The sequence below is a fragment of the Idiotropiscis lumnitzeri genome, chromosome 13, assembly GCF_059441095.1.
Source record: "Idiotropiscis lumnitzeri isolate Australia: NSW breed Sydney's pygmy pipehorse chromosome 13, RoL_Ilum_1.0, whole genome shotgun sequence".
NCBI classification, from domain to species: Eukaryota; Metazoa; Chordata; class Actinopteri; order Syngnathiformes; family Syngnathidae; genus Idiotropiscis; species Idiotropiscis lumnitzeri.
In genome coordinates this window covers 3,706,926-3,732,253 of record NC_142403.1, presented here as the reverse complement: position 1 = coordinate 3,732,253, position 25,328 = coordinate 3,706,926, and the positions used below count along the sequence as shown (strand labels likewise).

Below are 25,328 nucleotides of genomic sequence, written 5' to 3'. Positions count from 1 at the left end.
TGAGTGTTGTCTAAAGGGAAGATGATGTAATGCAATAGTAAACATTCCCTTGTTCCAGCTCATTCTAATGTTGCAGGCTTCAAATTCAAAATGAACGAATATGTAACAATAAAGCCTATCTGTCACTTTGAACATTAAACATCCATCCATCATCTTTACCGCTTCTCCTCACTAGGGTCGCGGGGGTGCTGGAGCCTATCCCAGCTATCCTCGGGCAGTAGGCGGGGGACACCCTGAATTGGTTGCCAGCCAATCGCAGGGCACACATAGACGAACAACCATCCGCACTCACACTCATACCTAGGGGCAATTTAGAGTGTTCAATCGACCTGCCATGCATGTTTTTGGAATGTGGGAGGAAACCAAAGTACCCGGAGGAAACCCACGCAAGCACGGGGAGAACATGCAAACTCCACACAGGATGGCCGGAGCCGGGATCAAACCCACGCCCGATGCTGTCTCTCACTGTGAGGCCATCGTGCTAACCAGCAAAAAACAGCATTTGTGAAGCAGAGAGAAGATGGAAAAGCTATCTGGAATAACATTGACCATATAATCCTTTTATTGGTTTGAAATGTCATTAAATACTGTACTGTATTCCCCTGGTGAACTATGTAACAGATTTTGAGCAGATAGATGACCCCAGCCCACTCGAAAAAAGGCCTCCCAAACAGCTGTGACATCACCAATAACCTCAGAAGTGCAGCACTGAAGGTCTCGCAATCAAACCATTTATGTCCAATATTTTATTTATAATTTTCAAGTTTTCCAAAACACAAGCACTCAGTGACAAAGTGTAGCAAATGCAAATGAAGCTGATGATGCAACCCAAACTCCGACACCAGCTGTTTTAAAACCTCCAAGAAGTTTACGCTCATAAAGGGTGGGTTCAAACAAAAGGTACAATCTTCTAAGTTGTTTATCAAATCCAGATGTATATCTCTAGGGGGGAGAGACTGAAATGGCCCTGCGACTAGCTGGCGACCAGTTCGCGGTTCAACCTGCTTGAGATAGCGTCCTGCATGAGGATGAGAGGTTCACAGAATGGATGGAAAAGGCTGAAATGTTTATCACTTTTCTCATGTTTACCTCTTAGAGTCACACGAAAAGTCTAACGGAAAAAATAAATTGCTCCGTGTCTGCTTCAAAAAGAAACTGCATTCCCTTCGAGTACTTGATGCTATGCATTTCTTGGCATCTTGAAATGTAATTGCTCGGTCTACAAACAAGTTAATATGCAGCAATTGGGTAGTTCAGAGCAAGTGAATTTGCAAACAACAACAAAGGTGCTTTTGTGCTATGAAGTTTATCTTAAAAATACTGATGTTGGGTCACACTCTAGCACAAGAAGAAAGTCTTACATATGCAAACATAGGCTCATGGTAATAACGTTCTGGAGTGTAGCCAGAGGTTGAAGTATCTGTGCTGACCCAGCTTTTGGTCTCTTCCCTTTTGGCTTCCTATCGACGGTCGACCAGCATGCAACAATATCACATTACATCCTATGCTCTCCTTATCACTTTAAGTTTGACCGCAAAGCTTTGAAAATTGTTTTTCAATTCTAAAAAACAGCTCACACTGATGTACATAATGCTTTGCAGCTTTTATAAACACGATTGTTGAGACTTTTTGTTGTACTTCACTAGACCTATTTTGGAGGATGATTTTAGCGAACATCCTTGCCAAATGTTAAAGATTAAAAAAAATTAAAAAACAAGCACATTTTAAAATTGGGAGATACATTATTACAGATTCACATTTTATTTCCTTCAAATTGAGATTTACTTAATCATTTGGGAGTAGAATAGCCTCCCCCGGCCAACTCAGAGTACATGAGGCTCTCATCAATGTAAAATGTGGGGATGTAACTTATGTTTTCATCAAATAAAAGTTGATTTTAATTGTTAGGTGCACATTTAAACCACTATTTTAATTAAAATTTATTTTGAATATTTTACTCTCTTCCAAGTGTAAATTTTACTCTTTTTAGATGGTGACCAAATGTAGTCGTTTAAGAGTAAAAATTCTTTATGACTACAAAACTTTACTAGTACTGTATTTTACAAGGTGTTGTCTACTGTTTGTTGCGCAAGTCAAAAACAAAAAACGGGTGTTGCACGATTGTGAGATACAACTATTCTATTCTGGGAGTGCATAGATGTGTGTGTGAGTGTTTTAATTTTATCATATTACACTACTGGAACTGGATATGAATTTTTCAATACATCAAGTATGGCATAATTTTACTGTTGTTTTACCTTTCAGTGATCAAATTGCACAATCAAATACGATACACTACAATACAATTATTTTGCAAAGAATTTGATTATTTTACACATTGTTTTTGTGGGCTCTACCATACAGCTACGTATTCCTTTTAGGCCAAAGAAACCTAAGTGAACTCCTGAAATTGAAAACAGGAAATCTCCAACAATAAGAAGTAGAGTCTACTCACAGTTGATTGTCTGAAGCTGCAAGGAAACGTAAAGAAAACACCAAATCAGTCTCACACTTACTGCCGAGTAAATGAGAAAAGGCATGTGTGAGTTGATATTTCAAAGTTAGCCTTTTAAATAATCATGGACAAAATAACAGTAGACACAACAATCATATTGTTCATTAGTTCCTGAGAGTTAGGGCAGGGGGCGTATAGACTTTAAAACTGCAGGGATCGGAACAAACTCATTGAAGTGAAAGAACAAAGATGTTGCATTTGGCAAAACATGATACAAGCTGCCGTATATCCTATGCTTATTTTTTAGTAAATGTGCAAAGAAAAAACTGAATATGTTAACCGCCAATTAATTGACATTATGGCAAGATGTTCTCATAGGGAATTTGTGCAACAGAACACCACCTCCTCCAAAACCATCGACCCTCCATAAACACGCACAGTGTAAAACTTCAGTGATTATACACAAAAATAAAATCTGACAAACATTATTTAACACATATAAACACTATAAATTGATACTGCCCAACAATCATCTTTTAGTATCACAACCAGAGTCCGATGTTGAAGCAAATGTTCAAAAGCTTTAGAGAGACAAAGTTTAAACTCATAAATACATTAATCAGAACGAGAAGATGTGGCGCGGCAGCGGCAGTCGGCTGTCTGTGACGCTCTTCCTTCCTTTCCCACCCAGTGAAAACCGAGTCACACTTCCAGTTGAATCTTTGCTCACTTTCAATCTTTACACGAGCGCCGTTATCTCTGTCTTTTTTCCCCACGACTTTTTCGGGAGCTTATTTTGTTTGGAACATTTCGCCGAGGAATGCGTAAAAAGGCGCACTGTTTGCCGTGACGAATGGCATCTGCTTTTGACGAACACGACTGACAACTCTTCTCAGTAGATTAACACACTTGAGGACTATTTACAAACTGTCACCTGTTGTCGACGAGAAAACAGTATGAAGATTGTGTTCCTGTGGTTGTTGTGCATCTTGGATTTGTCAGGTAAGAATGACAATCAACCATCTCATATGCTCATCTATTTTGTTTCTCGTTCCAAACATCGATGTATAGGTTATGTCAGTTTATATATATTTTTGTTTGTAATTTGAATCTGTGCTCGTTTTGCTTCATTAAAGTCACGGAGGATTGAGCAAAATGTGAACCCTCTTGAGACAAAAGGAGCTCATCCAGGTTTCCTGGCATTGTTCTGTGGATTTGGAGTTTAAGGAATGTTGAAAAAACTGATATGGCTTCGGAGCTTGTTTCATTAAAATTAATTCCAGGAGGTTTGTGAGCAATATTATATACTATTGGCTACTATTTCCTTCAGAAAATCTTCTAGAATAATATTAATAATGTTTTATTTGTTTATTTTTTTTCTTAATTCTGGATTATTGTGGCATTTTATGCCTTGATTAAATGGCTCAGCCAGCCGGTATGGTCCTGTTTTTCATCCACAAGCTCAATATACGTATTTTTTTTTATTTATCCCATAAATTATATTAGCTTGCCTTTTCAATTTTACCAATTTGTTTTGGAGAAAGCAATAGAAAAAGAACAAGTTAAAAAAAACACCTCCTGGTAATGAGCAGTATGGCCACGCCCCTCTCCCATCCCCCCATGTCGAGGCGGGAGTCATGTCAGATTGATCACACTTTGTCCATTCAAAGTCATTGTAAATACGTCACTAAGAATGGCAAAATAACAGGATCAACCAGCCCCAAACATATGTGGACATCTCTACTTTGGCCCACTTGAACCTGTAAAAACTTCACAAAACGATTCACCTTTCCATTGCTGACTCAAAAGAGAATGAGCAAATGAACATCTGACGTGACATGTCATGTCAGTTTTCTTTAATAAGTCAACAAGATATGCAAAGACAATGCCACCATGATTTTTGTAAGGTTGGTTGTTCATAGGTCGTTATTTATTACAATTTCCTCTAAAGGCATTAACTTACTTTTTTCACTAAGGCCTCTCATGACTACGCCAATACCACTCATCCGAAAATGACGTGTCCAGTGCGGCCAAACTTGGCGGTGGAGTCTGCATCCTTGCTGGAGCTTTGGTGCTCTGAATTTTTCAAAGTCTGTCCATCCATCCATCAATTTTTTGCACTGCAAATCCTCACTAGGGTCGTGCGCTGGTGGTCAGGAAGTCCACCGTTGAAATTTCACCAAGGCATGACAACCAACGTTGTTGTGAAGCTTGCTATCCAACATTGACATTCCCAAAGTGGCCCCTAAAAACAGTGCCACGCCGCGACACCGAACTAAAAAGAAAAAAAACAAAAAAACCCACCTCCAGGTGTTGTCAATGTGTTCACCCGAAATTGACGCCCACACGCACGGTGACGCTGACGACTGCTAGTGATAGTGATGGTGTACATGAACATACTCGACAACACAGAGTCCTTATTTTGTTATGCTAACTACATCTGTTTAGCAGCCAAAAGCTAATTGTTTCCTTATAGTCCAGTGCTGTTACTTAGCCATGGGGAGAAACATGAATGCCTGTGGCTGCCGGTCGGCAGGCGCCGTTTGCCAGTCAACCGAAGACTGTCTCCAGAGACTTAACAAAACTTGAGCATAGCTAAATGTCTGAAAACTGCAATTGGTCACCACAGTGGTGGGCGGTCAAGGCCTTCAAGGCCTTCTCTTGCTGGCCTAACATAATCAAGAAATCATGATCATATTCTTCACATTGATGTCATATTATATCCTAGTGTTGAAATATTAGGTTAGAGGTTTTTATCCAATCAGAATTCAGCTAGCTTGTGTTGCCAGGCAGACTTCATAATACCACTAGCACGCACTAGTCGTCCGAGGCATTCAGGTACAATCCCTTCTGTGTCTCAAGGGAGCTTTTACAGTTGATAGACTGCTGTGATAGCCAATTAGATCACGAGTTGATGACAGCAAGGCCTTCTCGCTGGCCTTATGTTGAAGGTGATGAACATGGCTTGTAATTGGATAGTCACTCGTGAGGGGGCAGCACTATGCGGAACCAACACACCAAAAAGCCATAACTGGCATCCTTTTCGAAAATCTCAAATATATTCTTGCTTTTTTTTAAACCACAATGGCCGAAGAATGTGTAAGTGTGTGTTTATTATTTCTTCAGCCATGGTGTAATAAATGATGGTAATATGAGGGGGATTCATTCAAATCGGATTAAGTAGGACTTCACTGATGGCCTACGTGTGAAATGCACGGCCTGCCATTGAGTCGCCACGAGGATTTCTGCTCTTATCCGCTTCAGTTTGTGTAAGCAATTTGTACGGTGTTTTTGAGTTTGTGGAGGTGAATGTGGTTTTTGCTCACATGATCTCACGTTTGATTCAAGCTAAAGTGGACAAGAGTAGTAATGTGCATTAACTGACAAACTAAGCAATATGACAATGTTTGTCTCCCTACTATGACGTAGATTGCTGAGACAGAAAAAAAAATAACAAGCCTAGCTCCAAAAAGGAGCCGGCCAATTTGTCATAAATCTAATCCCAATAAAGCCCTTAAATCAGTGCAATCTTCGGGGGAGTGAATTTATTCGCAGTGATGTAATTTTTACATGCACACCTATAATATAAGTGCTAATGTTCAGCTCAATCAAGTATCCTTTTAATCAAATTTAGAAGCATGTATATACTGTTTAAATGTTAATTACGTTCACTGACCTGCCACGACATTATGACCACTTGCACAATTAAAGGTAATAGTAATCCAATACAATAACCGCATTAAATATTCTGCCTACGATGCAATAAAGTTCTATACCACTGTAAACTAAACTAAATTTAAGTAAAGAACTTAATGTACTTGTGTAATGTACTTAATTCAATCATATATGTCAGTTGCACATAGATACTATACAGTAAAGTGTTATTATTTTTATGAAGAAGGGGAAACTAAATCAGTTTACAACATTTTACAGTGAGTACATGATCAAATTAAGGAGATTTCCATTGTACAACAACAATAATTAACATTGGTAAAGCTCTCAGTGTCAATAAAAACTGAAAAATCCTTTGCAAATCATAGTATTTAATACAGTTCGTGTATCAATTTTGTTATATTGTTCAAGTGGTCATTATTTGGTGGCTGGTTGGTTGGAGAAAATCATTTTGATCCTTAAAATTTGTTTAATTCTAACCTGTATGTCGGTTGTATATGATTAAAATATGTTAAAGTGACATTTGAAGATTTTCGAGGAAAGGAGTAGAATAACATGTCGGTAAACATCCTGTGCAACTGAAAGTTAAGTACCTTTTTAGTGTATTTAGGTAGGTAGAGACACTTATTAAACAAATAGAAATAAATATCAGGTGCCAACAGCCACGTAATACAGAGTGAAAGAGAATGAGAAAGAGATAGGAGTGGAGGATGATGAAGACGGTATTTTTTTCAGGAAAACATGTTTTTATCACTTTAAAAAAGAACTACAATAAACAATGGTGATGATTAATATGGCAAGAGAGGTATTTTTTAGAAGATAGTTCAAGTTTCAACTTTGAGTATCTCTTCAGTACGTCTTTCTTCTTGATTCTTAAGCTTTAGTAAAAGAAAGTAGCCATGTACTGAACGTCCGATCAAATTGATTACATCGCCTAACTTGTGTTTTTCTGGAATGTGGGAGGAAGTCAGAGTGCCAGGCCACACAAGCACGAAGAACATGTAAACTCCTCACAGGGGGGAGAAGTTCACGCTATGAACAACAGCAAAGATGTGGCAAATATTTGAACTACTTGATTACTGTGCTGTCCTTACATGGATTATTTGATATTTATTTCTATACTTTTCGCAGTCTAGTGGGTCGCTTTAACGACTAACTCATGTCTTACAGATGGCGTAATTGACTTAACAATGATATCCACAGCAGAGGTCACCCAAGTGAATCACTTCTCCATCTCCTGCATGAACGGAGAGCGCACCCCTGCCCACGCGGAACTGGACATTAAGAGAGACAACAAAATCCTCATATTTCCAAAGATGCCAAACTTCAAACTGCATAAGCCGAGGAACAAGAAAGTAGTGGCCAGAGAGTTTCGAGATTTGGATAATGTTGGTATATTTTATTGTGAATCAGCTCAGGAAGTTCCACCGCTTGAGACTGTCACAATGATCAACAACTTTGGCAGAGGTGCGCTCACATTTGATCTGATCTTGTAATGATTGCATTTTGTTGTCTATCTCAATCTTGAGAAAATAGCTGTATGTGTGTGTTATTGACAGCAAGTTTTGTTCCAACTCACCTGACAATGACCGCAAATAAAGGGGAAACAGTTGACCTCAGCATGGTGCTGCTGAGCTACCAAAAGAGGGATGTGACCTGGAAATACAATGGTAAGCCAGGTTTTTGTTTTTTTTAACAAAAAGAAACAGAAACATTAAAAACCCACACATCCTGTTGCAGGATATATTGAAGTCTATGTCAATAACAATGTACTTTGTGTAGGAAATTATTATTACATGACTCACTGGAACGACATGGTCAATCGCACCGCGGTGTTGACAGTGGAGAATGCAGCTTTGGCCAATCAAGGCATCTACAGTGCCAGCTATGTGGGGGACAGTCCTCTTCAGGGGGCCTGGATGAGACTCATTGTCAGAGGTTAGTTAGCTCCTATCGTATGTCAGCTGACACAGAAAAACACTCATCATAATGGATTTTCACACCTCAAGTGTGCACCAGATGTAGCAATACTTTTAATGGCAGACAGATGCTCATGCAACATTCAATTTGCTCATGCATGTAATAGTAAGGCCACGAAATACCTTTAGAGCTGTAATTGCTCAATAAATCAGTCTAATGTGGTTTCGGTGTTAATTGTGCAACTGCAAATTGCGCCCATTGTCCATTGGAGGACATTCAAGGTAACAGACACAAATTGAAAGAAAAATTCACAATGTGATTATAATATAAATCTTAGCTATAAACCACAACGTGAACAGGGATCATATAATTTTGATCCACCACTGCAGTAAATGAATGTGAAAAGACAATGCATTGGCTTTATTTGTTTTTAGTCTACCATTTTATGCTGAAATGTTTACATTGGTTTCGAACTGAAATATAACAACAAATAGAATTATTTTAGATTTGAGTCTTGCCCTCATGGCCCCCCAAAAGTTACTATGGAATTTACCACTTTAGAAAGCAAACATAACAATACACACATTTTTAAATTAAGGCATTATTTCCTCTTCGCAATACAACTGAACCAAATGTTTTGCCTATGCAATATATACAGTTTTGTGAGTAAGTTTCAAATCTCAAGTATATTGCCCAACTTGAGCTCGTTCGCTTGAAAAGTGTGTTTTAGGGAAATACGGAGGAAAGCTGCTTTTGAATGAGGTGTAAAATCACTACATCATATGTCCACATGCTATACTTTATGATTCTTAAGAAACATTAGTCAGCCATCTCCACCCACCATCTGTTCCGCTTCAGCATTTCAGTTTTTTTGTTATTTTTCAATTCCTGTGTGCATTGTATGTCTTAATTTGATTGAGTGAATATTGCATAAATATGCATGAAAGCAGCCAAAATACAATAAACTGGTTTATATACGTAAGGTCAGAATCAGATGTGGTTGGAGAAAAGGAAATCACACCACACTGTGTTTGAGATTGAGTTGGATGAAGTTTTGCATGTTTGAATTAATAAGTATTCAAAAATACTTTTTCATAGCTTGTCCAAATAAGAAATGGGGTCCTTACTGTGACAAGGACTGCCCAGAATGCCTCAATGGTGGAGTGTGTCATGATGTGGATGGAGACTGTATCTGCCCTCCTGGATTTATGGGAACGCGCTGTGAGACAGGTTGGTATTCATCAACGTTGTTGCACCAAGGGATGGACATTCCAGGAATAAGCGATACATAAATGTGAAATATTCTCAGAATATCATATGTGTCTGAATAATATGTTTCTCATTAAAAAATTACATATTGAAATACTTAATCCACTGACATATTGTCAAATGCTGAATTTAATGTTTGTCGTTTGACAGCATTCATCCCAAGTATGTGGCAATTGGATGCAGAGTGTCTGTCCATCAAGTACAACATTGTGTTTAAACTTTGGGACAGCACACCTAAATAACTGCTCTGGCAGATGCCAGCATCAATTTTCACAGTGCACTTAAATGTCCCTGATGCAAGGAAATGCAGAATTCAAAAGAGTTTAATCAAAGGGAATATGGCATGACACTATATTGTAACTACCTCCAAGTCAGCCCTTGGATCACAAAGAAGCTTATTTGTTTCTGGCATTTCAAATATCAAATTTTTCCTACATCTGCTCATCAGGGCTACACATAGCTGTTCTGTTTATATTTGCCTTGCAGACACTGTATTTAACAGCGCAAAAAAAATCCATCTCAAATAGTAGATGAATTTCCACATCTACTCAAGTGTACACCCATTTTTGAAAGCCCAAACCTTATTAAATCAGGCCCTATTTGTTATCTGAGAACATCCGATAAGGACTTCAAATATACTAAAATTATTATCCTTGTTGTTTAAAAAAAACACACACAGACATTTATGCTTCTCTGATGGTTTGTAGCCTGCAGAGAAGGAATGTTTGGCCGGAATTGCCAAGAGTCTTGTAGCTCAGAGTTGAACTGCAAAGGGCTGCGGTTCTGCCTACCAGATCCATACGGCTGTTCTTGTGGTAGCGGCTGGAATGGGAACCGATGTGAGAAGGGTAAGCACGAGCTAACTTTATCAGCTCTTCAATAATGTGAGTAAACTTTAAAAATGTACTCTGTCTTTTGTTCTTTTTTATTGTCAGCCTGCCATAATGGAATGTATGGACCAGACTGCAGGCTGAGATGTCGATGTCAGAATGGAGGAATGTGCAATCGCTTTAGTGGGTGTCAGTGTCCCACAGGATGGAGGGGACAAAACTGTGAAAAATCGGGTACGTTTTTATGTCGGTCTCACAACGCTTTTTCAATTGGTAATGTTTTATATATATATATATATATATATATATATATATATATACATATATATATATATATATATATATATATATATATATATATATATATATATATATATATATAGTGAAACCCCGGTTATCGCGGTTAATGGGGACCGAGACCACCCGCGAAAACTGAAAATCCGCGAAGTAGCGGCGCCCCTTCAAAAATGCTTAGAAAAAACCTATACAGGTATACAGTATACCCCCCTGTATACAGTACACCATATAGAATACGGGTAGAGAGAGAGAGTGAAATTCATGTTATAACAAAAAAAAGCTAATTATTATTAAAACATATTATTTTTTTATTCCCCAACCATTATTTTTGCATTTATTCAATTACTTCTTTTTGTATTTATTTAATTACTTCGACTTTTACCTGCTGGTACGCCGTCCGGTGTGCCCTGTGAAATGAAAGGTGGCATTCTTCATTTATTTATTTATTCATTTATTCATTCATAACTGACAGTCTCGCGCTCCGCTCGTGCCCGGGCGGAAGAGGTGCTCCTCTTCGGCTTAATTGTCACGCACGCCGGACCTGCTCCCCCGAAGCGTGTCTCCGTTCGGTTGAACTCGGTTTCGCCCCGCTCGTGCCCCGGGCGGAAGGTGCTCCTATTCGGCTTAACTGTGACACACGCCCGCCCTCCTCCCCCGGAGCTTCCATTCGGTTAAACTTAGGGGCTGCTTGGCACCGCCCGTGCCCGGGGAAGGTGTTCCTCTTCGGCTTAACTGTGACGCGAGCATGCCCTCCTCCTCCGGAGCTTCCATTCGGTTAAACTTAGGGGCCGCTTGACACCGCCCGTGCCCGGGGAAGGTGCTCCTATTCGGCATAACTGTCACGCACGCCGGCCGGCCTCCTCCGGAGCTCTCGTACGGTCCCGAACGGAGCGAAATGTCGCCCCGCTCGTGCCCGGGCGGAAGGTGCTCCTCTTGGGCTTAACTGCCACGCACGCCGGTCGGAGCTCTGGTACGGTCCGAACCGCGCGAAACGTCGCCCCCAATCATGCCCGGGGGAACGTGCTCTTCTTCATCCACTCTCCTCTTCGCCCATGCTCTTCTTCGGCGCACGCCGGCCGTCTAACCGCTCCAGCGCCCCGTCGTGCCGCTCGGCGAAACTATAATGCCCCCGCGGAGTGGAGCGAATGGAGAACCCCGATCGTGCCCGGGCAAAAATGTTTTTAATTTTTTAATATTTTTTTAGACCCGCGAAGCACTGAACCCGCGAAAGGTGAACCGCGAAGTAGCGGAGTTTCACTGTATATATATATATAGCGGCACGGTGGTCGACTGGTTCGCACGATGGCCTCACAGTGAGAGACATCATCGGGCGTGGGTTCGATCCCGGCTTCGGCCATCCTGTGTGGAGTTTGCGTGTTCTCCCCGTGCTTGCGTGGGTTTCCTCCGGGTACTCCGGTTTCCTCCCACATTCCAAAAACATGCATGGCAGGATGATTGGACACTCTAAAATTGCCCCTAGGTATGAGTGTGAGCGCGAATGGTTGTTCGTTTCTGTGTGCCCTGCAATTGGCTGGCAACCAGTTCAGGGTGTCCCCCGCCTACTGCCCGAAGATAGCTCGTCTAGGCTCCAGCACTCCCCGCTACCTTAGTGAGGAGAAGCGGTACAGAAGAATATGAAGTATATTTAATTGAAAGACTGTTCTAATAGCTTTCTTGGATTCTTGAATACGATCTAAATGGAGACATCTTTGCAGACATTTATTTCCGAAACATTTCTCAAAACTGCCCACAAGCGCCACACACCAGGAGTGTTGGTTTGCAAGGCCCAGTGGGAACTTCAACACAGTGTTTTGTTCTGAGACGTGCTAAAGACAACTAATATGGCACAATATTTAGTATGCAAATTATTTTTTAAGTAAATCAAACTGAGTTGACTGAGTTAAGATATTTAATGAGTTAAAGTTTTTTGGATTAATCACCTGAGTTAATGCTTTAATTTTGACAGCCCTAATATGATCTTCATTAATAGTACTGCCAAATTCCGGTTCTAGGTAGAGAAAGCATTTACCTAATTTCTACTAATACTTACTTACCTAAGTCTTTAGAAAGTAGCAGAAGTTTCTATCAAGCAAACCCCCAAATCAAAATACAAGGCATTACCTGTTTCTGGATTGACTTTGAAAAAAAAGAAATCGTGTTTCTACCGTTAGCCTCATGCTACCTAGACTTTATGGCAGAGTGTGAGTGTTAACACAAATCTGGTGAATTGTTTTTTAATTTTTTTTTTGATGCATGAAACAGGAATATTGCTGATGTAAAATTGAGTTGTCTTTTTGGATTGATCAAAAAACTAATACAAAATTGATCACGGAGGCTACGAATTGGCCAGAAGCAACGATAAAGAAAACATTCCGGAAATACTGAGAAATACATATTATTTTTATGCTCAGCGCAAGGCTAACACAAAATGTAAGCTACCTGTGTGGATATCCATCCATCCATCATCTGTACCGCTTCTCCTCACTAGGGTCGCGGGGGGTGCTGGAGCCTATCCCAACTATCTTCGGGCAGTAGGCAGGGGACACCCTGAACTGGTTGCCAGCCAATTGCAGGGCACACAGAAACGAACAACCATCCGCGCTCACACTCATACCTAGGGGGAATTTAGAGTGTTCAATCGGCCTGCCATGCATGTTTTTGGAATGTGGGAGGAAACCGGAGTACCCGGAGGAAACCCACGCAAGCACGGGGAGAACATGCAAACTCCACACAGGATGGCCGGAGCCGGGATCGAACCCACGCCTGATGCTGTCTCTCACTGTGAGACCATCGTGCTAACCAGTCGTCCACCGTGCCGCCCCCTGTATGGATATGTGAAGTTTTATTTTCGTGTTTTCGTAAACGGGCGCGGTTAGAAATGTCCATTAAGGGAAAGAAAACAGACCATACAGCACCTGTGACACAACTTAGACCTGGTTCTACCTGGTCCAAAGTTTACGGTACTTTCTGTCATCAAATTGTCAGGTGCGTATGTAATAGAAAACGCCCTTGTTCATTTGTAATGCATAGTGAGGAGGAGCAAAGGCTGCTAAACATGGTAAACCACACTTGCCCCTGCACGAAAATGAAGATTCAACAGTTTTTTACGCCGAGTGCATTATGAAAATAGGGCCCTGAATGTCTCCAATTTGTGACAAAAAAATTATGAGGAGCTCCATGAGTCAGACTTGTAAAAAATAATTTGGCATTTATTTACAAGTCACATAAACCAAGAAAAATAAATGTTTCAACTCAAACATGAGTCTCTGCCCATTTTTTAATCTATCAATATGTTGTTACACATTCCAGTTTGTCCAATCAGGGGTTATATTAAGTCATAACATGATTTTTTTTGTGTGGCTTTTTTTATGCAGGATGTCCTTCGTGACACAACCCACACATTTTTTTTCTCCTGACTTGGTGCCAGGAGTGGCTGGGTATTGGGCCACTGCCCAGGATTTGGCAGCCGGATGTACTTTACCATTTCACTAGAAGGGAAAACCATAAATAATTTGGCATCATAGCAAGTGGAAACAAATGAACATAAAATGAAATAGGCAAATCATGAAAAAAGCAGGGCTTTTTTGTTCCATGTTTGTTTTTTTTTTGTTTTTTCAGTTTACAATTATTGACGATCGTGTTTACCTCTATTAAGCCAATGGTAAAAAAATAATGGTTTTGTTCAAATATTCTTTTTGTCATAATTTTTATGAAACAACCTTTTTCTTTCTTGCCAGACCGGGCCCCAGAGATTTTAGACTTGGATAGCAATTTGGAGTGGAATCTCAATTCCAGCCCAAAAATCTATTGTTCAGCTACAGGCAATCCACTGCCCAGTCATAACAGCATTGAGCTACGAAAGTTGGACAGCACTGTTCTCAAGGTAAGAAGACCAACAATTATCCCACGGAAAATTCAAAGCTATTATGAAACTTGAAGTTCCCATAGTGAAAAGCCTAAAATATATCAAACGTCTCGATGTAACCGTTCCCACCATTCAGCAAAATAGGAATAAAGAATAAATAAAGAAAGAATAGTGTCCATTGTTATCTCAAGGCATGCAAGGCCTTTGTACTCGAGACAAGTTTTTTTGTAGTGGTGGACTTAACTCGGACTCCTTGACTCAACTAAGTCCAACATTGTTTTTATTATAAATTCATTAATTAGCTTGGAGTTCAGTGCTGTTTTGTAGCCTGGTTCAGTACAGTTTACTAGCCTGGCAAGCCAAGTCCAATTTCTTTCTGAATGAAATAAATTGGTGTGGACAGCGTGTGGTGGTGTGCCTTTCAGTCACGGCCCCAATTTTTTTGTCACTGCATAATAGGTGATTAACATGTTTCACCCGTCTTTATCATTTCACTCTCAGGCATCACACACTGTCATGGATTCGAACAAAAGTATAGCCATGTTTGAGATTCCACGTCTGAGTGCTGAACAAGGAGGATTATGGGAATGCAGAGTGTCAACCAACGGAGGCCAGGACTCTCGTAAATTCAATCTTACCATTAAAGGTCTGTCGAAGGGAATTTCAAGAATTATCATAAAGAGAAGGGAAGGAAGTGATAGCAGGTTTTATCACATTTTCGCTCAGAACCGCCAGTGCCAACCACTGCTCCCATACTGCTGGAAAAGAGAAGCAAGCAGCTACTTGTGATGCCCATGGATTGTCACAAAGGAGACGGGCCCATCGTCTCCACCACACTCCTCTATAAGCCTGTAGGGAACGAAGATTCCTGGTCCTCCATCATCGGTAAAGATTCTGCTATTAATTACTTGTTTAAGCCAAAGTTTTCGTACAGTGGTCCTTGACTCATGAAATGTAACCTCATCAATCCTTTGTAATTGCTTACAGTGTACAGTGACAAGGAGCCCATCACATTGATGAACTTGGAGCCTTCAACACGCTACCGTGTGCAGGTCCAGCTGACTCGCCCTGGCGCTGGAGGAGAAGGGGCTCCAGGGCCCGAGGCCATCATGGAGACTGATTGTCCTGGTAAGGTCCACAGACAAATAGTCTGTGACAGGATTTGCCTGTCTACAAATATATAATAGGTCTAAAAGTGGGGCATCCTATTAGACATGTTACTGTCTGCAATGCAAACGTGCATCAGAGATGCAGTGCGAGAGGTCCCGAATAACAATGATTCTCAAACTGTTTCAAATGGATTTGTCTGCTCTGATGAAAAATAAATCTTTGGTCACTTCTCAGTAGTATGTGTGGAGGGAACGAGCTTCTGCTTACAGTAGAAACAACTTGTCATTTTCGAATGGGCCACTGTGCACTTGGGACATCAACTCCAGAAGTGATTTGTTATGTTTGAAGCCTTGCCACCAAATTGTCTCTGAGCTCTTCAGGAGTTTTATTGGACATCATAATTTTGTTATGACTGTGGGGTCTTAAATTTGAGATAATTACGTGTCCCTTTGAGAATAAGGCCACTAATGTGGTGACAAAAGTAATGCGGGGTCAAGAATATATTAGAATACACTATATCTCAGTGGACACTTTAGGAAAGCCTGTAACATAAGTAAGTGAAATGTACAAGGCTGTTCGCCCCCCCCCTCAGTTCACCCTGTGTTCTCTGTCACTGCAGAGCCCACAGTTCAACCTGAGATTGACATCAGCTTGGTGGAAAGTCGCAATGTCACTGTGCGATGGCGACTGCCCAGCAACAGTGGCATTAATGCCGACACAGCCAGTGGCTTTTTAGTGCAGCTCTTCGGGCCGCCACCCCACAGTGAGAAACTCCTGGAGGAGACCACCCTGTTCAATGTTCTGTCCAAAAAGTTCTACAACATGGAATATCAGCAAGACTACACGGTGGTGGTGCGCCTCATCAACTGTGGCAGCCAGGGGCCCCCTTCCAAACCCTACCACATCCGCATCAACAGCCAGGGTAACTAGCAATACAAATTAGATTGGAAAGGAACAAAACTGCAATCAAATCGGCATCTTAATGATGGGCATGATGTATTTATGAAAATAATGTAGGCTTCCACAAAAGAAATTAGTTGGGGAAGAGTTGCTTTTGTTTATGGAGCATGGCTGATGCTCACCGGTTGTTTGCGGAGACTCTCTGCCCACAAACCCTACGTGAGTTGAGGACAAGTCAAGTAATTGGATGCCCAATGTGTTTTCAGAATACCTGGGTGCAGAGAGATTTTCATTGAGGCAATATACTCGATGTGTTTCATGTGCAATAACTGTTTTTGGTCCTAACGTGTCATGTGTTCTTGTCTCAGGCCCATCACCCCCACGGAACGTCCAGGCCCTGTCCCTATCCTTGTCAGCCATACAGTTGAGGTGGCAGCCCCCCGAGGACGTTAACGGCGGCGTCATGAAATATGTCATTGAGTACCAGCCAGTCGGCCAGGGGAGCCCACACCTTTGGGTGGACACAGATGACGGGAACAAGACCACCAAAGATGTTACAGCGCTCAACGGCAGCACACTCTACCAGTTCAGAGTGAGGGCTTTTTCCAAGGTGCCAGGAGAGTGGAGCAAGTTTGTGCAAGCCATTACACAAGGCGATGGTAAGTTTATCTGAATATAAATTATCCGTTTTGATATAACAAACTAAAACATAAATACTGGAGAGTTGAAGCCTGGTTTAGTGCAGGTCTACACCATTGCAAACTAGACCACAATAATACATTGCTGTTGATGTTATTAATACATCTCTGATGCAATCTGCTACACATTCAAATATGTAGATGAGATCAAATTAAATTCAAGTAAGACTTTCTGACTGTCTAATGTTGTTGATACACTTTCAGTGATAAATGTCCAAAATGTTTTTTACTTATCTAAACATATCAACTAAAATATAACTTGAAGATTAATGTAGTAAAAGATGGGCTCTTTCAAAACTAAGTCAACAAATCCAGTGCAGGGTACAAGAGCATAATGCAGTTTTATATTTTTCTCAAAATGTGCTTCCTTGTCAGGCGAAAACCTCCTTGAAATATCTTAACGGCATTTATGGCCTGTTTTATGTTTTCCAAGTATTAAACTGGACCACCCACACAGGTTCCAGAGAGATCTACTCAGGATAATATGACAAGTTTCATTTATCTCCTCTGCCTAAATGTCATCTGCTCCTTATTTTTTTTCCTCTCCATTGCTACTCTCTTCCCATCTGCATCAAAAAAAAAAAAGGTCTGGAAAGTTTGACGCCGACCACCCAGGGTGTGGCTCGGAAACCTGCAGGGCACAACTACCAGCTGTTGGTGGCAGTGGTGGGCTCCGTGACGGTCACATGTGTGACCATCCTGCTGGCACTGCTTGCGCTTTTCTTCATCCGCAAAACTTTACTCAACCGTCGTCGCACATTCACTTACCAGTCTGGATCGGTAAGGAACTGATAATTCTGTATTTTTTGTTTTGTTTTGAATTTCACAATGTTACGTTACATTGTTCCTAAAGGCTGTTCTAATTATTTTTTATTTAATTCACATCACTTTGCTATGTTTGTACTATTGCTGACATCAACAGGGCGAGGAGACAATTCTGCAGTTTAATTCTGGAACTCTGACTCTTACCCGAAGGCCTAAGCCCATCCCAGAACCCCTTACTTATCCAATCCTGGAATGGGAAGACATTAAATTTGAGGATGTCATCGGTGAGGGCAACTTTGGACAGGTGTGCCAATTGATATTTTTTTCATCTTTTGCCATCATTTACTTGTGCGGCCACATATCTGAGCTAACGATAATGTCGCTATTAGGTGATCAAAGCCATGATTAAGAAGGATGGCAACAAGATGAGCGCAGCCATAAAAATGCTGAAAGGTGACCTTCAGTTAAATAAATACAAAGCTGTATTTCACATGCATGTTTCTGTTGATGTGAAGTTTGTTCCAGCGAAAGCTTTTATTTAACAACACTGTGTCTGCTTTTCATCTCCATGCAGAGTTTGCCTCAGAAAATGACCACCGAGACTTTGCAGGGGAACTGGAAGTGCTATGTAAACTAGGCCAGCATCCCAACATCATCAACTTGATTGGCGCTTGTGAGAACAGAGGTGAGTGCCTGACTCCTAGTGGGCTTTTTTTTAATGGCCTCTAAAATGAATGCTGGCAATGACTACGTAGTGTAAAATAAACATAGCTGTGTTTATGTTTCATCAAAATCAATCTTAACCGCTTATATAATGTGATTAACTGTTTATTCCTTTTGTTATTTGTCTCATCATGTATATTAATCACAGAAAAAAATACTGACAAATGATGAAATCTTTCATATTTACTGAAGGTATTGTGAATTATGAAGACTATTGAATAGGGTCAGTTCAATATCTTTTAATTTTTTTCCCCGCTGTCACTTCATCTACACATGGAATCCACCACGATGGATTCTATTCAAAATAACCACTGGTTTCTTGGCTCATTACATAATCTTATTTATCTTCTATCTTTATATTGTATAATGTTTCCTTGACCCCGTTCTGACTTAGCTGAGCATGCAGAATCTGTTTCTATGCTCCATCTTTTACATAGTATACTTGTATTTTGACAATGTTTGAAAAAATGTAAATTACAGGTGTTTATAAAAGGGAGAGTAGCCTACATTTTAAGGTCATTGTGGAACAGAATCAGACCTCAAATGTAAACGTTTAATCTAACGTACTCACTTGTCATTTTACCCTTCAAACATCTGCCCCCTGTTGCTTAACACAGCAGAGGAAAATAACTTGGATTGGAAATGGCGTTTTGGCCTTGTTAAGCTTTGGGATCAAAATGTGTTTATTATTCATTTGAAAAATAAATGGCAGTGTTTTATACATATGATTGGAACACGGCTGAACCTGTATTGATTTCAACCTTGACTTTTGTTATCTAGTGTGTCAAAAGTCATCCAAAATGTCTTAAAAGAGGACGGGGTGTGGCAAAGAACACTTCATTTTAAGATTGACCCCAGCTGCTTAAGGCCAACTTTAATAGGAGTCCATTTAAAATTAAATTAATTTTTGTTTTGACTTAAAGAACACTGCAAGATCTATTGCAAATTATTCACAAGAAGATCTGCCTGTTCACTGGCGCTGGAGCCTATCCCAGCTGACTTTGGATGAGGAATTGTTTATACCCTGGAATGGTCACCACTCAATCACAGTGTGTATATAGTCAAACACATTCCATTATTTAGATTTATGAGCAAGTTGGAGTCTTTAATTAACCTACCACATATGCATGTTTGTGCAATCTGAGCGGAAACAAGTACTCAGAAAAAACCCACACAACCAAAGCAAGAACATGCAAGCACCAAAACTAAAAGTCTCTCTTACTGCCCCTTCTTCAAATCAGTGGCAGGTTGTGCATTTCACACCTGGGCCTTCAGTGAAGTCCTACTTAGTCCTACTTGAATAAATCGCCTTCATATTACCATCATTTATGACACCACGGCTGGACAAATAATATCCAGAAAAACACTTACACAGTACCAAGTGAGTGTTGGACAACCTAGCTTCTCTTGAAATTTCCGTTTTGAAAATGGCCTTGCAAGTGGATCTGCAATCAAATCCACACTTTTCCCTCCTTCGGCCATTGTGGTTTAAAAAAACAAGAATATATTTTAGATTTTCGAACGGTCGTCAGTTACGACTTTTGGGTGTGTTGATTCCGCATAGCGTTGCCCCCTCACGAGTGAGTATCCAATCACAAAACGCGTTCATCACCTTCAGTGTAAGGCCAGCGAGAAGGCTCCCTGTAACCAACTCGTGATCTGATTGGCCATCGTAACTGTCTGTCAAATCAGAAAGCTCATTGACTTAGACAGAACAGATGCCTGCACAATTGTATCTGAAGACCTCGGACGAATAGTGCCTGCTACTAGTATTGTGAAACCTGCCTGGCAACACGAGCTAGCGGAATTCTGATTGACTAAAAACTCTCACCTAAAAATACAATGCTCGGCTATGATATGACATCAATGTGAAGAATATGATAATTTTTTCTTGATTATGTTAGCGCAGCAGAGAAGGCTTTGAAGGCCTTGACGGCTCACCACTGCTTCAAATACACAACCAGCAAGCAGTGAATCTCTTCATGACCTTGAAGAGCTCATATTTTAAGAGCGTCTGGCTAAACTCTTTGAGGCTTTTATGACTAATCGCAAACATGTACTACCAGTTACGGCTGACTTTCACAGATTTTAGCAATAATCTGTTTTAGATTGTCGGTGAATTAATTTGCTTGTTCAGCTGCTGCCTCTGCTCTTTTATTGAAGAGAATGTTTTTACCTGCCCCAGGTTACCTGTATATTGCCATAGAATATGCTCCCTTTGGGAACCTTCTTGACTTCTTGAGAAAGAGTCGTGTCTTGGAGACGAACCCTGCCTTTGCCAAGGAGCATGGCACAGCCTCTACGCTCACCTCCCAACAGTTACTGCAGTTTTCCGTTGATGTGGCAACCGGGATGCACTACCTCAGTGACAAACAGGTAAGATAGTTTAAGGGTGCTATTTTCGTGGACAGTCAGACCTGCTTCATGTAAAAACTGGGGCATCTTTGGCAACGTTGTTTACCATTTTGACAGAACGCACTGCGCTAATCTGGGCTTCCCGACGGACTAAATTTTCTTTTACACATCCCTGGCACACTTGTCGATTTGTTGACAGAAAGTAGACGAGACCAGCTAAAAGCAGGTCTAAGTTGTGGCACAGGCGATGTAATGCAATTTTGGTGGATTTAATCGAAGCACAGGCAGAGGCTGCGCCCCGCTGGTATGCATGGTGGATGCCGTAGTATTTCATTCATAAATATGACAACAACTCCCTTTGAATCCTTGTAGAAATAGATTATCATATTTTTTAAACACCCTCTAGGCCACTTTTTGATTGGCGGGCCACAATGGGTTCTAAAATTTGACAGAGGGGCCAGACCAGGAGCAGATGTATGGAGTTTTTTGGTAACCTCACCTCATAAGAGAAAAAGAAATTAATTTGAAATGAAAGTGAACAAAAGCATTACAACGAAATATATGTCTTTGACACACCTCAGTATTTAGAAAATAAAACATTAACAAGGTTTAGTCATTTAATTTTTTTCAAATTCGGCGGACCGGATTAAAACGTTTAATGGGCCTATGTGACCCCCGGGCCGTAGTTTGCCCACACCTGCTCTAGGCCATGGCAAATCTTTTGGGTGCGTGTGTGTGTGTGGTGGTGGTGGTGGTGGTGTACCTGTATGAACTTTTAAGAAGTCAATAGGTTGCAGAGAGTGCAGCTCTTCCAAGACAGCAAAAGTCCAAATTAAATGTGTGCGCATAATCAATAGCTTCTCCTGGAAGTGTTCCCTAAAATAACTTCTCCCCTCTTCTTCTCCACTCAGTTTATTCACAGAGATTTGGCTGCCAGAAATGTTCTTGTTGGAGACAACCTTGTGGCAAAGATTGCAGACTTTGGTCTGTCCCGTGGTGAGGAGGTTTATGTTAAGAAGACAATGGTAAGTATCGCGTGAATTTGACTTGGCTTTTTTGATTAGTTGCTATTTATTGGATTTTTGACAGTTTTGAGGGCAACGTCTGCACCCATTAAGCATCATCATGCTATTTTATTGTTCCCAGGGTAGGTTGCCTGTTCGCTGGATGGCCATAGAGTCTCTGAACTACAGTGTGTACACAACCAAAAGTGACGTGTGAGTTACAATAACAGCTTCCAATAATCTAAAAAAGAAAAGAAAACTGATGTTTTCCCTCGACAGACCAAGTTTACAGTGTTGAACTGGTTAACTAGTTTTTTCTTTGGTGCATTCATTGGTATGGAAATCCGTGGGTGAGACATCAAAGAAAAAACAATTCCTGAAAGTTTGTGTGGTGGCATCAAAAATGACTTATTTCGCCCTCTCGTGAGCTTTCAACTCCGCCTACCAAAGAAAACGGCTGTCAAGACCAAACAACAAATCATCACCACTGCCGCTGAAGGGATGATAGTAATGTGTTAAGTGTGATAAGCACAACCAGGAAGTTTTGGGTACAGCTTTGCAGACGTTGGGACGTCAACAGCGAACTATTTATATGCACTGAAAAGCTAGTTGGAATAAGGGCATGAGCTGCCTACAAAGTGACAGTGAATTGTAAACATCAGCTATATTTGAATAAATTATCACGAAGATACAACTAACAAGAAATTGTTAATTTGAAGACGTGAGAAATATGACAACAATTCTCTCCATCAAATTTGACGCGCAAGAAATGAACACGCGGAGTGGAATAATTTACAATCGTGTACATTTCTGTGTTGCATTTTGCATGCCACAGAAATTGTAACTCGAAACATCTTCACTGTTTAAGAGTTCCATGATCTTTGTTCTCAGGTGGTCTTTTGGAATTCTCCTTTGGGAAATTGTAAGCCTAGGCAAGTAAACACACAGCCTTATTTGAATCACAATAATCAAATCAAAATAATAGTCGATTTAATTTACAGCCTTTTTATTCTCTATGGATGTGAACAATGTCATGATAGTTATTGTGCATGTGTCTCAGGTGGAACGCCATACTGTGGTATGACATGTGCTGAGCTTTATGAAAAACTGCCACAAGGCTTCCGGATGGAGAAGCCTAAGAACTGTGACGATGAAGTGTAAGTTGTGTTTAGGCCTCTTTATCATGTCGGTTATCCAGACCATATGAGACGACTTGATCTGTGTCCCTTCAGGTATGAGCTGATGAAACAGTGCTGGAGGGATCGGCCGTATGAACGACCCCCTTTCTCTCAAGTCTCGGTGCAGCTCAACAGGATGCAAGAGGCCAGGAAGGTAAAGAAGAAGCCCAGTCTCGTTCGTGTTTATTTTATTTGTAACACCTATTGTATATATATACTGTAGGCCATTATCGTTGCTAGAAGATGAAATAAGCAACAAAAGAAGAGCTGTCAATAATATGCAAACTTTTGATAACTCTTTTTTTCCAGGCCTATGTGAACATGGCACTTTTTGAGAATTTTACTTACGCTGGAATAGACGCTACTGCGGAGGAGGCCTGACTACCAGCCCCCCCAGGCTCTGGCATGCCACGTCACCTCAAGAGGAAGCCCAAAAGATTGTCACCGCGTTACTGCCACCTTCCCGCTGCTCGCCGCAGAGAGAGGAGGACCAGACGTTCTTTCAAAACCACCCAGTTATAGATGGAGGACTGTGAAAGGACACTGCGTGAAGGGATCCGAGGCATTAGCGGATGTGGAGTGTGGCCTCGGATGGAGGCAATCACTTTTGGAAGAGTCAAATCATCGGGCTTCTTTTTGCTGGTGAAGTTTCACTTTTGACCGTGTGTCAAAGGTGATGGAGTCATGTGGCTTGCTGTTACACCACAGGGTCTGTGGGGCGCTCATGCTGGACCTTATTTGCTCCCAAAACAACAGACATGGAGTGAATCACAATCATTTCATTTCTCAGACTGCTGGAAAGACATACAATGTAGCACTTAACACCAGCCTATTTTGATAAACTCTTTGAATCATCACTGCCATGTGAACTACTGTACAGAACGCTGTATGTATATAATGTATGATAGTATTTTGTTATCAAAGCCTCCTATAGCCTGAATGTAATTAACCAACGCAAATGCACTAATGGTTGTTTGAATGTTTAAGGTTACAGCAACATGGGTATTTTTTAAAACATTTAATTTGCTTTGTGTTTTAGGTCTTTTGTTCACCTACAAACTGCAGTTTAGTTCACTTTTTGGAATCCTGCACATTACATACAAAACTCGTTTTTTTTCATTTTGTTAATGGTAAAAACTGTTTTTTTTTTGTCATTTTCTCCTTTGTGTAACGCAACGAACCTTTTACATATGCTGACCGCATAGCTTTGTTTTGTTTAGTTTTTTTTACGTTTGAAAGTTCTGTCCACTTATGAGTGCATTTTACTGAGATTTGTCAGTGTTTTATAGCTTACTTACACATTTTACTTTCTTCAAGCTTTTGATTGACCCGAGTGATCTTACAGTTACGGAGAATAACGACATCTTTTCATTTGGCAAAGCACAAGCGAAGAAGAATTGAATAAAATGTGGAAAATTTCCAAAACATGTTGTACAGCTTTTATGTAATCAATTAAGTCATACTTGTACAGATACTAATATTTTTTTCAATGTATAAATGAATCAGTGAATCATGTATTACATTCCTGCCTATAGCGTGTCAAATTGTTCCTAAGGTTCAAATTATGACCTAAAATGTTTCATTAAACATGTACATCCCTGTTTACTCTCTTGCTACGTAAGCAATTTATAGATGTGTGTGAGATTGTCCTTTAGTAGGATAGTACAGTCTGTTTTTCATTTACACTGACCAAATAAACTTTTGATATGTAAATTACTACTATTATTACTTCCTTTGTAAAAGTTTTCTGTTATTTCACGTCCCTGCATTATTCACCTGGGAAAATGTAGCATAATACTTTAAAAAAAGAAAATAATTTTTAATTAAAAATACATAGCTTTTCTTGGCTTTCATTTCACTGGTGTTAGGACTTGAGAAAATCTTTCTTTTGAAAAACGGTTGCATCCCTGGAAACATCTTGGGGCAATAGGTCATTGGAGGCATGACCATTTTGAAAAGCACATTGTAAGTGATTGTCAGTAAGTTGTTGATGTTGAAATGTTTAAGAATTAATTAATTAGTAATTTCATGTGAGGATTGAGGAAAGAATACTTAATTCAAATAATTGATCAACCTGTATGATTAACTGATTAGCTAGGATTTTAAGTCAAGAACTGTGCTTTTGCATTTAAGGTCCGAAATCTTGAATAATCAATGTGTCTATTGATTTTTCACCGGTTTCACGAGTATTACTATTCTGGGAAGAAATATCATTGATGATCAATTTCTCCCGAGATAAAAATATACTAATTGTTCAAGGTCAGTATTTACAAAAAGCAGACTTATT

At 40.3% G+C, this 25,328-nt stretch overlaps 1 protein-coding gene across 2 annotated transcripts; it reads left to right on the top strand.

Moving 5' to 3' along the window:
- The first annotated feature begins 3,185 nt into the window (after positions 1-3,185).
- Positions 3,186-24,754, top strand: tie1 (tyrosine kinase with immunoglobulin-like and EGF-like domains 1). Of its 2 annotated transcripts, XM_088313980.1 has the most exons (24): positions 3,186-3,457; positions 7,298-7,594; positions 7,687-7,797; positions 7,910-8,065; positions 9,146-9,277; positions 10,024-10,164; positions 10,252-10,380; positions 14,181-14,326; positions 14,810-14,954; positions 15,035-15,193; positions 15,296-15,436; positions 16,038-16,340; positions 16,687-16,977; positions 17,603-17,796; positions 17,939-18,085; positions 18,171-18,234; positions 18,356-18,466; positions 20,690-20,880; positions 21,771-21,884; positions 22,006-22,076; positions 22,755-22,795; positions 22,924-23,020; positions 23,096-23,195; positions 23,351-24,754. In XM_088313980.1, the coding sequence occupies exons 1-24, from the start codon at positions 3,412-3,414 to the stop codon at positions 23,420-23,422; spliced, it is 3,399 nt and encodes a 1,132-aa protein (XP_088170106.1). In that variant the 5' UTR covers positions 3,186-3,411; the 3' UTR covers positions 23,423-24,754. The 2 variants fall into 2 exon arrangements, with proteins under 2 accessions (XP_088170106.1, XP_088170107.1); XM_088313981.1 differs by lacking the exon at positions 16,038-16,340.
- The last annotated feature ends 574 nt before the right edge of the window (positions 24,755-25,328 follow it).

Bases quoted from the DNA above. Each gene is read 5' to 3' on its own strand.
- tie1 (XM_088313980.1), top strand. From the start codon at position 3,412: ATGAAGATTGTGTTCCTGTGGTTGTTGTGCATCTTGGATTTGTCAG. The intron at 7,798-7,909 runs GTAAGCCAGGTT...TACTTTGTGTAG, and splicing joins TGTGACCTGGAAATACAATG to GAAATTATTATTACATGACT. The intron at 16,978-17,602 runs GTAAGTTTATCT...AAAAAAAAAAAG, and splicing joins AGCCATTACACAAGGCGATG to GTCTGGAAAGTTTGACGCCG.